The sequence below is a fragment of the Oncorhynchus kisutch genome, linkage group LG13, assembly GCF_002021735.2.
Source record: "Oncorhynchus kisutch isolate 150728-3 linkage group LG13, Okis_V2, whole genome shotgun sequence".
Taxonomy (NCBI): Eukaryota; Metazoa; Chordata; class Actinopteri; order Salmoniformes; family Salmonidae; genus Oncorhynchus; species Oncorhynchus kisutch.
The window spans coordinates 73,093,829-73,107,893 of record NC_034186.2 but is presented as its reverse complement, the minus strand read 5'-3'; the positions used below and the strand labels follow the sequence as shown (position 1 = coordinate 73,107,893).

At 44.0% G+C, this 14,065-nt stretch overlaps 1 protein-coding gene across 1 annotated transcript in view; it reads left to right on the top strand.

The window, feature by feature from the left end:
* Positions 1-669: 669 nt before the first annotated feature.
* Positions 670-14,065, top strand: part of ephb6 (eph receptor B6) — a 51,854-nt gene continuing 38,458 nt past the window's right edge. The window contains exon 1 of the mRNA XM_031787238.1: positions 670-757. Coding sequence (XP_031643098.1) covers positions 700-757 — 58 coding nt within the window. The 5' untranslated portion in view covers positions 670-699. The remainder of the gene's footprint in view (positions 758-14,065) is intronic.

The following is a 14,065-nucleotide window of genomic DNA, read 5'->3' as shown; positions in this document are numbered from 1 at the left end:
CCTTTGGGGAGATGCGTGTTTAGATACTGTCTGGGTGAGCAATCCTATTTCTGTGTGTGTGTGTGTGTGTGTGTCAGAGAGAGTGATACAGACAGAGAAAGACAGCAACAGAGAGAAAGAGAGAGCACAGAAAGGAGGCAGAGAGAGCAAGATGAGTGTTGGAGGCCAAAAATGCGTCTAAATTTTGATGATTTACATAAAAAAGTGTGACAAAAAAATGTTGGCACAGCTCCAAGAAATGCATGTTGTTACAGAATTCAGATATGCTAGTGATGCCATAGTTTCATGCCAGCCGAAGTGCCAGCCTGAATTAATGTGTGTTTACACAGAAGGATAACATAGAGGAGAAGGATAACTTGGGATGTCTAGACAGTGGTTCTAGTGCAAACCAGCCAAACTCATTTGTAGATTTTTCCACCACACTCTGTCGTTCTCGTTTCCACAGTTATGAATGTGGAGTGTTTACCTCACGCCTGGCACAATATTGGTGCTTCTGTCGTTTTTTTTCTTCACTCTGAAAATTATTTGTTCTCCTTCCCCCATCCATCTCCCCATCTCTCTCTCTCTCTCTCTCTCTGAAATAGAGCAGGCAGACTCCTCCTCCCAGTCCCCTCTCTCTCTCTCTCTCTCTCTCTCTCTCTCTCTCGTTCATGCTCCCTCCCTCCACCCTTCCTGGGTTAGTGTCATTCTGTAGTGGAGATGTGGAGTGTCCTTCTTTCTCTCTCTCTGTTTCTCCAGTCTAATTCAGCTGAAGAAGGTAAGAAACAACTTTACCTCTCTATTCCTATATAAGACCGTGTGTGTGTTTGTATTAGAGTAATTGTGAGTGAGCTTTTTGTGTGTTTGTACATTTGTGAGTGTGTGTGTTTGTGTGCAATGGATGTGGCTCTGTGTGTGAATGTATGTGTGTATGTGTGTATGTGTGTTGTGTGTCATGCGCTTGTGTGTGTTCAAGAGTGATGGAGAGTTGGTTTGGCTCTGTATGTGTGTATGTATGTGTGTGTGAGAGTGTGTGCATGCGTGTGTGTGTCTCCATGTTATAGTGTGTCAGACAGGACTTAGTTGGCATGGGAAAGCCAGGTTCTCCATGGGGCCGGTCAAGTTCTCACAACAAAAGAATACAAATGTGGGGCATAATCAAAATGATTAATACGTTGCATAACCCTTCTCTCCCTCTGAACCCTGCCACCCCTCACTCATGATATCATGAATGTGACAGTTAAAGACCCCCTGCCTCCCTCCCTATTCAGCTCCACTACAGCCACAGAACTCCCTACCAGCATGCCTCCTCCTCCCCTCCTCCTTTTCCTCCTCCTCCTCCTCCACCTCCACAGCCATCTCTCCTCCCCTCCTCCTCTCCCGCCTCCTCCACCTCCACATCCATCTCTTCTCCCCTCGTCCTCGTCCACCCCTCCTCCCCTCCTTCACCTCCGCTCCCCTCCACCTCTCCTCCCCTCACCTTCTCTCCTCCTCCTCCTCCTCCTCCTCCTCCTCCTCCTCCTCTCCTCCTCCTCCTCCTCCTCCTCCTCCTCCACCTCTCCTCCTCTCCTCCTCCTCCTCCTCCTCTCCTCCTCCTCCCCTCCCCTCCTCCTCCTCTCCTTCTCCTCCTCCCACTGTAACGTGTGCCTCTTTTCATTTGTTGGTCTTTTTTCCCATTGTTCATGTTAATGGCAGACTGTCCCAGTATTCAAGACAGCATGTTGTTGCAGGCTTTGATAGGTCTTGGTGATGATTTATAGTCAAATGGATGGATGGCTGGATGGATGGTTGGCTGGGAAATGAGATAAAAAGAGAGAGAGAGAGAGAGAGAGAATATCAATAAAGCCCTCAAATTTAAATGTAATTTAAAGAGAGAGAGAGAGAGAGAGAGAGGGAGAGAGAGAGAGAGGGGAAGGGAAGGGATGGATGGATGGATAGCTGCACAAAATCCTCATGCATAAGGTGGTCTGTCAAGTTGAAGTGGACTGTCGTATTGAAGTGGGTTGATATGCGAAAACTAAGTAATAGTTAATGACTCACTATCTGTCTTTGGCCGTGTGTGTATGTGTGTGTGTATGTGCGTGTGTGTGCCTTTATATGTGTATGTGTGTGTATGTGTGCATGCGCAGGTGTAATTCTTTGTCTGTGTGGTGTGTACATTTGCATTCTGTCTCCATCTCTTTGAAGAGGCCTCTGCATATATTTCATCTGAAAAGCACTGGAAAGCTCCTGTTCTATTTGAAAGAAGAGCGATGATGGGTGATGTGCAGTGATTGATGTGTATGAGTGGTTATTCATGATGGCTCTGTCTATGTGTGTCAAAGCAGGGGAGGAAACTGCTCTATCTAGCTCCACAGATTTGAGCTGCAGCGTATGTAACAGATGGTCTTTACTAAGATGAAATGTGGTGTGTGTGTGGGAGGGGGGGGGGGGGGGTAGATTGTGTCACTGGCCTACAGATTCTGTTGATGTGCTGAATGATTGACAGATCTCTTTCTCTAATGCTGTATTAAGCTGATAGCACAGAACTCCATCTAAAACCGACATAAAACCAGTTGGTTATGCCAAGAACTGATGGTGGTGGGAGGTTGTGATTTAATTGAAATGAAATGAATATCTGACTGTCTGACAGACTGTCTCTATGTATGTGACCATGTGTTTAGTGTCTGTGGGATCTGGTGTCTGTTTTTGTCTTTCTTGGCTGTGTGTGTTGTGAGTCAGTGTGCAAGTGTGAATACATGTGTTTTGTTCTGCATGCACAAATGAGTATATCTATGTCTGTCTGTAAGGTTCTTCAGGTTCTTCAGAGAGTTGTGGTTGTTGAATCCTGTGTTGTGTTTGTCCAGTGAATTCCCTGTCCAGAGGCTATTCTACACTGCTTTGGGTTGAACAACTGACGATTTATGTCTCTGTGTGTGTTAGTGTGTGTTAGTGTGTGCGTGTGTGTCGGGGCTCACTATGGTGGCTGAAAGGTGTTGGTGTGTACACTCCTATAGCCAGGTAGGAGCCAAAGATCACAACATACCTAAGAGATTGACAAGGTGCTGATTGATGTGTATTAAACATGAAGGAAAGAGATAAATCTCTCATACTCCTTTTTTTGTAGCGTCCTCCTCTGTGGCAACATGTTCGTCCTTTGAAGAAGAACATCTAATAACTGGGTTATTACTCTAAGGTATCCTGTCTGTGTTTTTCCATCTATCACTCTCCTTTGAGTTTAGCTGTTCAACAGGTCTCCGCGGGTCTCCTCTGAGTTAGGGAAGACTGCTTTCAGTTACTATGCCCCTCCGTCCTGGGATGACCTACAGTTCATTCTAAAACGTCATTATCTGGTCCCAGAAGGTGAATTTAGGCCTCTGCTAAAAAAAACATGACCAATGAAAACAGCCCTTGTTTTGATTGATTGTATGTATTTGTTTCTACTGCCCTTTTGAACAGAACATGATTCATTTGAAATGTTGTAACTCATTTTGTAGTGATCATTGTTAAATGTGTTGCTCACGTTGCTTGAACTGTGGTTCTCAGGGCACCATTGGAAATGAGACCCTGGTCTTAATGGGTTTCCGCTGGTTAAATGAAGGTTAATAAATCAAATTAAAAAGCTGTTGACTTGTGTTGGGTTCAACACTAACTGGGATGCACCAACAGGAGACAGGCCTGATCACCTCAGGCACTAGAAGGCGCCTGAATGGACCCTTTTTTTAAATTTGGTCAAATATCCCTTCTTCTGTTTTGGTAGGCTGTAACTTGTTAACCTTTTACGGTAGTGGGCTAAACCAGGGTCACACAGAGTTTTTCTTGGTAGTCTTAAAAAATCTACTTTGAAACAAAAAATGTACACCTCTCACACATGGTTATGGGCTTAAAACAAAGAAGACACCTGTACCATGTCAGATATATATGGAGAGAGTTGAAATGTATTACATTTTGAGTTTGCATCCCAATATTACACTTTATATACATCACAGTAGACTGGACAAAACCATTTGACATAGAAACACTGGGTTTTCAGCCGTTTAAAAATAAAAGTAGATTAATTATGAAATTATGAAAAATATTAATAACATTCCACCCATAAGGAAATAGAGGGCGATTTGGTCATTTTGACTACAGGAAAAGGCTATGACATGATTGGCACTGATAACTATGGCCAGTGTCTATAGGATATGATTCATATTTTCAGTTCAGCCTGACTTTGAAAACAGCAGACTTCAGTGTTAAATGCCTAACAGCAGACTTCAGTGTTAAATGCCTAACAGCAGACTTCAGTGTTAAATGCCTAACACCAGACTTTAGTGTTAAATTCCTAACAGCAGACTTTAGTGTTAAATGCCTAACAGCAGACTTCAGTGTTAAATGCCTAACAGCAGACTTTAGTGTTAAATGCCTAACATCAGACTTTAGTGTTAAATGCCTAACAGCAGACTTTAGTGTTAAATGCCTAGCAGCAGACTTCAGTGTTAAATGCCTAACAGCAGACTTTAGTGTTAAATGCCTAACAGCAGACTTTAGTGTTAAATTCCTAACAGCAGACTTTAGTGTTAAATGACTAACAGCAGACTTTAGTGTTAAATGCCTAACACCAGACTTCAGTGTTAAATGCCTAACAGCAGACTTTAGTGTTAAATGCCTAACAGCAGACTTTAGTGTTAAATGCCTAACAGCAGACTTTAGTGTTAAATGCCCAACAGCAGACTTTAGTGTTAAATGCCTAACAGCAGACTAGCCCTAATATGTATTTGTTTCTTGTTTATAACAGGCTGTCAGGCTGAGATGGGCCTCTCATCTAGCTGTGTGAGTTAAAGATAATAATTCTGTCAGTCTCACCAGAAACGGACCCTTTTTAATGTTGATCTGGCCATCATGGTTCTCTTTTATAAATCATTCATTCAGAGCATTCTGTCCTACTGCTTGACCTGCTGGTCTGGGAATATCAAAGGTGCACAGAAAATAAGGTTGGACAAAGTAGTCAGGACTTGCAGAAGAATCATGGGGCAGCAACAGCATGAACTGTCATCTCTCTACCTGGGCAGAGTCCTCCGGATCCCACCCAGTCCACCCCCTTCCCTCTGACCACAGGTACACACTACATTTTCTACATATTAGTCATTTAGCAGACACTATTATCCAGAGCAACTAGGGTTACGTGCCTTGCTCAAAGGCACATCAGCAGATGTTTGTTTTTTTATTCACCTAGTCGGCTCAGGGATTTGAACCAGCAACATTTCGCTTATTGGCCCCAAACGGAAAAAAAATCTAATAAATTAAATATGGCCAAATACTCTTTTATTCTGAATGCAATTCTGCAATTTAACAAAATGTTGGACTAATTACACTTAGCACTTGCGCTATGACTATGAAATTGGCTTACCCTGCCTTACTGTCTTGGAAATATTCTTTGCTATTTGTGGTTGTTTTTTTCATTTAAACATTTTATATGTGATATGTTCTATGACTGCTGCAAAATGAATTGCCTCTCTGAGAACATTCAAGTTTTCTGAATTCAATTCTGAGGTCATTTGGGCCAGTGCTGGTAGCAGGTTCTGGCATTAATTGAGCAGATAATTGGCCTTATCTCTGGTGTGATAAGCTGTTCTTTCAGGGCATAAGAAATAAAAGAAAGTGTGATAAAATGGAGCACGTGTCTCTCAGCGGGAGTCTTGGGACCGTGGAACCGCTTTAAAAGAGCAGCTCTCCCACTAAAAGCTCGCTATGTCCTTGAGGCCTGGCCGCCTGCATGTGTGCACATATGGTGATTGAAATGGCTTCGTGTGAGGCGAGAGGAAGATCCCTCAACGACACCACGACCCCTAGGTGAGCCAGGGCTTTGTTTTTCTTGGGACATTTGTTTTGGGTGGGGGGGGTACATTGTTTTTTTTCTCACATTTATTAGGCTTATTTGCCCTGTCTCCCCTTGCGTGATGTGAGGATTATCTCCGTGGTCGAGTCGGGTTTATCCATGGCTGAGTCATGCGTCACTTCTGTGATTCAAGAGCCATGAACCCCGAGGCGACAGAGACCAAAGACCACTCACTGTCTGGCAGAGAAGAGTTAACTTATCTGTCGAGGAGAACAAAACCTTTTTAACTGAATAATACTAATAACTTGGGGGGGGGCTTGTATTTGTCCTTTTACACAAGTGTGTAATGGAAATATGTTTCTTCATATCCCAACTCCCCCTGAGACACCCGTGGGGAGTGGGGTCACGGCCGGGGTCACCATTGAACAGCGCTCCTGGAGCAATTAGGGTTAAATGCCTTGCTCAAGACCACAGCGCCAGACTTTATTTTTTCAACTTGTCGGCTCCGGCTCATAATGAGCCAAACAGGATTGTGTCAGAAAAGGGAGAGATAGGGTGAGAGAGGGAGAGTAACAGTTTGTTCGTGGAATGGTTAGGCCTAGGCCTGCTTTTTGAGTAAGAGGAAGAACAAATGGTGAATGAAGTTAGCCCTGAAATCAAGCTAGCTGGATAACGTGCCAAATAGCCCAATAATATTAGTCTGAAACTGGAAAGAGAGACAGGGCCACAGAACGGCAAAATACCAGTTAATTCATTACTGAGTGGTTTAGAGATAGGCCTACTGCTACATTTCTGCCGAAAAAGGAAAACGTGGTTAATGGAGTTGCCCAATAGTGTGCCAAATGAGAGGTAGCTTTTAGAGCATCATGGGAAGGTAATACACAACATGTCAGAGAAGAGATATAGAGAGGCAGTAAAAAAAGACAGGGTATTAGCAGGGGGAAATAACTTGCTCTAAGCTTCACCAAATTGCAAATGTCTTTCTTCCTGTATCTTGCTGGTGCCTGTTCAGTGACTTACTTCTTGCTTCATTGCTAGGTGAAGCTATGCAGACTGTAACATGGCGTGGGGTGTGATGGGTTCAGTGACTTACTTCTTGCTTCATTGCTAGGTGAAGCTATGCAGACTGTAACAGGGCGTGGGGTGTGATGGGTTCAGTGACTTACTTCTTGCTTCATTGCTAGGTGAAGCTATGCAGACTGTAACATGGCGTGGGGTGTGATGGGTTCAGTGACTTACTTCTTGCTTCATTGCTAGGTGAAGCTATGCAGACTGTAACAGGGCGTGGGGTGTGATGGGTTAAGTGGCTAACTTCTTGCTTCATTGCTAGGTGAAGCTATGCAGACTGTAACAGGGCGTGGGGTGTGATGGGTTAAGTGGCTTACTTCTTGCTTCATTGCTAGGTGAAGCTATGCAGACTGTAACAGGGCGTGGGGTGTGATGGGTTAACCGCTGCTCTCTCCATCAGCACTTGTCCTCTTTGTAACCAACAGTGAAGTTTTGATAACTCCCTTTGACGTGCATGAGCTTATTTCTGGACTTGTGTTAATCCCCCGTTTTCCTAATTCCTCCTCTCCCTCCCTCCATCCTTCCCTCCACTCTTTCCCTGTGTCTCTCTCTCGGTGGTTGTATGTAATGATGGAAGGTAGTAGAATCTGTCCTTGACTGACTGTCTGTGAATGGATTCAGCATCTGGAGCGTATTAAGAGATAGGGTGGAGATGGGTGGATGAATGGAGTGTTACAGTGTTTGTCTATAAGTGTGTATGTTGGAGTGTCTGTGCCACGATGTTTGTGTGCCTTAACTTCAGTGTGTGTGAGTATGTGTGTGTGTTTTGTATGTGTGTTTGGGCCCATCGCAGAGAGGTGCTAAAGCATGTTTGTGTGCCTTACCTTCAGTGTGTGTGACTGTGTGTGTTTTGTAGGTGTGTTTGGGCCCATCGCAGAGAGGTGCTAAAGCATGTTTGTGTGCCTTACCTTCAGTGTGTGTGACTGTGTGTGTTTTGTAGGTGTGTTTGGGCCCATCGCAGAGAGGTGCTAAAGCATGTTTGTGTGCCTTACCTTCAGTGTGTGTGACTGTGTGTGTTTTGTAGGTGTGTTTGGGCCCATCGCAGAGAGGTGCTAAAGCATGTTTGTGTGCCTTACCTTCAGTGTGTGTGACTGTGTGTGTTTTGTAGGTGTGTTTGGGCCCATCACAGAGAGGTGCTAAAGCATGACACACACACCTTTGGTGTCCATCAATATTAACAGGGAAGAGGTTGGTAGAGTCCTAACTGACTCTACTGCCTGGAAAGTATCAAGGCAGCCTACATCTCCTTTTAGATATGACTAATATGTACAGTACGAGACACTACTCACAGTGGGTGGCAGTGTATGCGTTAACAACTGTAGCTACATAGAAAGGAAGGGGGATGGAGGGATGGAAAAAGAGAGAGCAAGAGACAGAGCAGGCAAGGCCACTCAACTGAAGTGAACACACCAGTGACAGTGGGACAGAAACTAATGCGAGTCACCTTTACACTCCAGTAGAGAGTGGAGTGCATATTAACGCCACAAGAGAGAGAGAAAAGAAGACAGAGAGACGTAAGGATTAGAGAGGGGGAGAACGACACCTTAGTTTTCTCTCTCTACCGCTGTCTGTCTTCCCCAAAGACAGGAGATAAACACATACTGTACTGTGTCTGTCTGTCTGTCTTCCCCAAAGACAGGAGATAAACACATACTGTACTGTGTCTGTCTGTCTGTCTTCCCCAAAGACAGGAGATAAACACATACTGTACTGTGTCTGTCTGTCTGTCTTCCCCAAAGACAGGAGATAAACACATACTGCACTGTGTCTGTCTGTCTGTCTTCCCCAAAGACAGGAGATGAACACATACTGTAATGTGTCTGTCTGTCTGTCTGTCTTCCCCAAAGACAGGAGATAAACACATACTGTACTGTGTCTGTCTGTCTGTCTTCCCCAAAGACAGGAGATAAACACATACTGTACTGTGTCTGTCTGTCTGTCTTCCCCAAAGACAGGAGATAAACACATACTGTACTGTGTCTGTCTGTCTGTCTTCCCCAAAGACAGGAGATAAACACATACTGTACTGTGTCTGTCTGTCTGTCTTCCCCAAAGACAGGAGATAAACACATACTGTACTGTGTCTGTCTGTCTTCCCCAAAGACAGGAGATAAACACATACTGTACTGTGTCTGTCTGTCTGTCTTCCCCAAAGACAGGAGATAAACACATACTGTACTGTGTCTGTCTGTCTGTCTTCCCCAAAGACAGGAGATAAACACATACTGTACTGTGTCTGTCTCTCTTCTTTCTTCCATTCTGTCTCCTGTGTCACAGCCCTTCCCCTCCCGTTTTCTCCCTCTCTCTCTGTCCCTCTTCTGTCCGTCCACCAGCCTTCCTGTCTTCCATTCTCTCTCTCTGTCCCTCTTCTGTCTGTCCACCAGCCTTCCCTTCTTCCATTCTCTCTCTCTGCGGTGTCACAGCCCTTACCAAACAAACAGTGGCTCTGGCATCAATTATGAAACAGCATGTATCTCCTTATTTGAGGTACGGAGAAGCCTGCCCACTGTCACTTTACGGATGAATAATAGACTCACGTAGAGGAGGAGAGGATGAGATGGACACAGGGACAGATGGAAGGAAAGGGGGAGAAAAGACAGAGGTATAGAGGAGAGAGAGAATAATGAACGTGGGATAGATAGATCCATTGGTACACAGAGCAAGAGAGTGAGTGAAAGAGTGACCAGACAGACCACTGCATTAACACACCACTCAGGCCCAGATTGCAGACTCAGCAGATTTCTCATCTGTCAGGGACGAACTTTGAGTGTCTTCCCTCTAGAATGGGGACTGGAGGAAGCAGTAATAGTGCAAAGGAGGCCTACTGCTGTTCACAGGGCAGTTGTGGGTGTTTGTTGGTGGCCTGACTTTTTAAAGTCAGATACTGTGGAGAACTAGAGTGACAGTAAATGTTAGAATTATATATTTGTTCAATCTATGGTTTAGGGGTAATGTTAGGGTTAATGTTAAAGATGAGGGTTTGTGGTTGAAATCCCATTTGTGATTTTTACTATTTTTTATTTAACCTTTATTTAACTAGGCAAGTCAGTTAAGAACAAATACTTATTTACAATGACGGCCTAGGAACAGTGGGTTAACTGCCTTGTTCAGGGGCAGAACGATTTTCACCTTGTCAGCTCGGGGATTCAATCGAGCAACCTTTCGGTTATTGGCCCAACACTCTAACCACTAAGCTACCTGCTGTAACGAAGTAGTCATATACTTTCCCGTCTAGCAGGGCCAGATAGTGACTACAGACACATATCACCTCAACCACCGACACTGTCAGGGAAAGTCAGCAGGCTGCGCTACTCTGTAAAGACAACTATCCCCTGAGGTTGTGTGATATTGAAAAACAAAGGCAATAAGAAAGGAGAGTAGTCAATGTTTCAGTGGCAAACCTTTTATTGTCACGCAACACGCTAGAGTAGTTGAAATCTGGCACTAGTTCCAATATAATTTCCCAAGAAACACATATTCCATTGTAAATATAATGCCAATTTGAATGCCAACTGTCATGGAGCGGTTGGTTTTCATCATGGAGGATAGTTTGCAGAGCTGACAGAAACAGAATTGACATCAATTCTCAGAAAATAACGTTTCCGTGCTCTTAGCTGAAGTGAGGCTTAGTCCCGTAGAGGAGAGATGTAAGATATGGAGAGTCAGATTCGCGGCTCTTCACGTCTCTGACAAGAAGCTAAATAGCAGAGATATCAAATTACATTTCTATGATTTATACATGAATCTGGTCCAAAGTAGAGGGTTAATTAAATGTGAAATGAGACATCCGTTAGGGTTGTGTTCTACCAGGATAAAAAAAAGTTTCCGTATTTCTAAGGAGGACATAATGTGTGCGTGTGTGTGTGGGGGGGGGGGGGGGGGGGGTGAGCACACGTATGTGCTCATAAATGCTTGTAGATTCTTCTTGTATTTCTGTACATGTACAGCACCAGTCAAAAGTTTGGACACACCTACTCATTCAAGGGTTTTCCTTTCTTTTTTAAAAACTATTTTCTACATTGTAGAATAACAGTGAAGTCATCAAAACTATGAAATAACACATATGGACTCATGTAGTGAACAAAAAAGTGTTAAACAAGTCCAAATATATTTTATATTTGACATTCTTCAAAGTAGCCACCCTTTGCCTTGATGATAGCTTTGTACACTCTTGCATTCTCTCAACCAGCTTCATGAGGTAGTCACCTGGAATGCATTTCAATTAACAGGTGTGCCTTGTTAATTTGCTGCTAGGTGACCTAGGGGTAGCATTGTCACTTTTGGATGAATAGCGTGCCCAAATTCAACTGCAGGCTACTCATCCCCAGAATATACGATATGCATATTATTAGTAGATTTAGATAGAAAACACTCTGAAGTTTCTAAAACTGTTTGAATCATGTCTATGAGTATAACAGAACTTACGTAGCAGGCGAAACCCAGAGGACAAACCATTCAGATTTGTATTTTTTGAGGTCACTGTCTTTTCAATGGGTTTTCATTTTGCTAAACCAGATTTCTAAGGGACTTGCTTGCAGTTCTTACCGCTTCCACTGGATGTCACCAGTCTTTAGAAATTGGTTGAGGTTTTTCCTTTTTGTAATGAAGAAGTACAGCCATCTTGAATGAGAGTCACTTGAAGTGGACTGTTAGATAGAGGCGCGTGACCAGAAAAGTAGCGTCAGTTTGTTTTCTTTTTGGATTGAACACAGATCATCCCGTCTTCAATTGTATCGATTATTTACGTTTAAAAATATCTAAAGTTGTATTACAAAAGTAGTTTGAAATGTTTTGGCAAAGTTTACTTTTGAGATATTTTGTAGTGACATTGGGCAAGTTGAAACCAGTGTTTTTCTGGATCAAACGCGCCAAATAAATTGACATTTTGGATATATATTGACGGAATTAATCGAACAAAAGGACCATTTGTGATGTTTATGGGACATATTGGAGTGCCAACAAAAGAAGCTCGTCAAAGGTAAGGCATGATTTATATTTTATTTCTGTGTTTTGTGTCGCGCATGCAGGGTTGAAATATGCTACTCTCTCATTGTTTACTGTTGTGCTATCATCAGATAATAACATCTTATGCTTTCGCCAAAAAGCCTTTTTGAAATTGGACATGTTGGCTGTATTCAGGCTTTAATTTGCTATCTTGCATGTGTGATTTAATGAAAGTTAGATTTTTATAGTAATTTATTTGAATTTGGCGCTCTGCATTTTCCCTGGCTTTTGGCCAGGTGGGACGCAAGTGTCCGGCCTATCCCAGAGAGGTTTAAACACCCCGGACATCCTACAATCTAAGCTTGATGCCCTCAATCTCACACAAATTATCAAGGAACCCATCAGGTACAACCCCAAATCCGTAAACACGTGCACCCTCATAGATATCATCCTAACCAACTTGCCCTCCAAATACACTTCTGCTGCCTTCAACCAAGAAATCAGCGATCACTGCCTCATTGCCTGCATCCGTAATGGGTCTGCGGTCAAACGGCCACCCCTCATCACTGTCAAACGCTCCCTAAAAGACTTCAGCGAGCAGGCCTTTCTAATCGACCTGGCCCGGGTATCCTGGAAGGATATTGACCTCATCCCGTCAGTCTCCGTATTCTTTAAAAGTGCCTTCCTCACCATCTTAAATAAGCATGCCCAATTCAAAAGATTTAGAACCAGGAACAGATATAGCCCTTGGTTCACTCCAGATTTGACTGCCCTTGACCAGCACAAAAACATCCTGTGGCGTACTGCATTAGCATCGAATAGCCCTCGTGATATGTAACTTTTCAGGGAAGTTAGGAAAGCTAAGGCTAGCTTTTTCAAGCAGAAATTTGCATCCTGTAGCACAAACTCAAAAATGTTCTGGGACACTGTAAAGTCCATGGAGAATAAGAGCACCTCCTCCCAGCTGCCTACTGCACTGAGGCTAGAAAACACTGTCACCACCGATAAATCCATGATAATTGAGACCTTCAATAAACATTTTTCTACGGCTGGCCATGCTTTCCACCGGGCTACCCCTACCCCGGTCAACAGCCCTGCACCCCCCACATCAACACGCCCAAACCTCCCACATTTCTCCTTCACCCAAATCCAGATAGCTGATGTTCTGAAAGAGCTGCAAAATCTGGACCCCTACAAATCAGCCGGGCTAGACAGTCTGGACCCTCTCTTTCTAAAATTATCTGCCGAAATTGTTGCAACCTCTATTTGCAACCCCTCATCTGAGATTCCCAAAGATTGGAAAGCTGCCGCAAACTGCTACAGACGTATATCTATCCTACCCTGTCTAAGGTCTTCGAAAGCCAAGTTAACAAACAGATTACCGACCATTTCCAATCCCACCGTACCTTCTCCGCTATGCAATCTGGTTTCAGAGCTGGTCATGGGTGCACGTCAGCCACGCTCAAGGTCCTAAACAATATCATAACCGCCATCGATAAGAGACAATCGTGTGCAGCCGTATTCATCGACCTGGCCAAGGCTTTCGACTCTGTCAATCACCACATTCTTATCGGCAGACACAACAGCCTTGGTTTCTCAAATGACTGCCTCGCTTGGTTCAGTGTGTCAAATCGGAAGGCCTGTTGTCCAGACCTCTGGCAGTCTCTATGGGGGTGCCACAGGGTTCAATTCTCGGGCTATCTCTCTTCTCTGTATACATCAATGATGTCACTCTTGCTGCTGGTGATTCTCTGATCCACCTCTATGCAGACGACACCATTCTGTATACTTCTGGCTCTTCATTGGACACTGTGTTAACTAACCTCCAGACGAGCTTCAATGCCATACAACTCTCCTTCCGTGGCCTCCAACTGCTCTTAATTGCAAGTAAAACTAAATGCATGCTCATCAACCGATCGCTGCCCGCACCTGCCCGCCCGTCCAGCATCACTACTCTGGACGGTTCTGACTTAGAATATGTGGACAACTACAAATACCTAGGTGTCTGGTTAGACTGTAAACTCTCCTTCCAGACACGCATCTCCAATCCAAAATTAAATCATGCTGCCAAACATACCCTCATAAAACGGACCATCCTACCGATCCTCGACTTCGGCAATGACATCGATAAAATAGCCTCCAACACTCTACTCAACCAATTGGATGCAGTCTATCACAGTGCCATCAGTTTTGTCACCAAAGCCCCATATACTACCCACCACTGCGACCTGTACGCTCTCATTGGCTTGCCTTCGCTTCATACTCGTCGCCAAA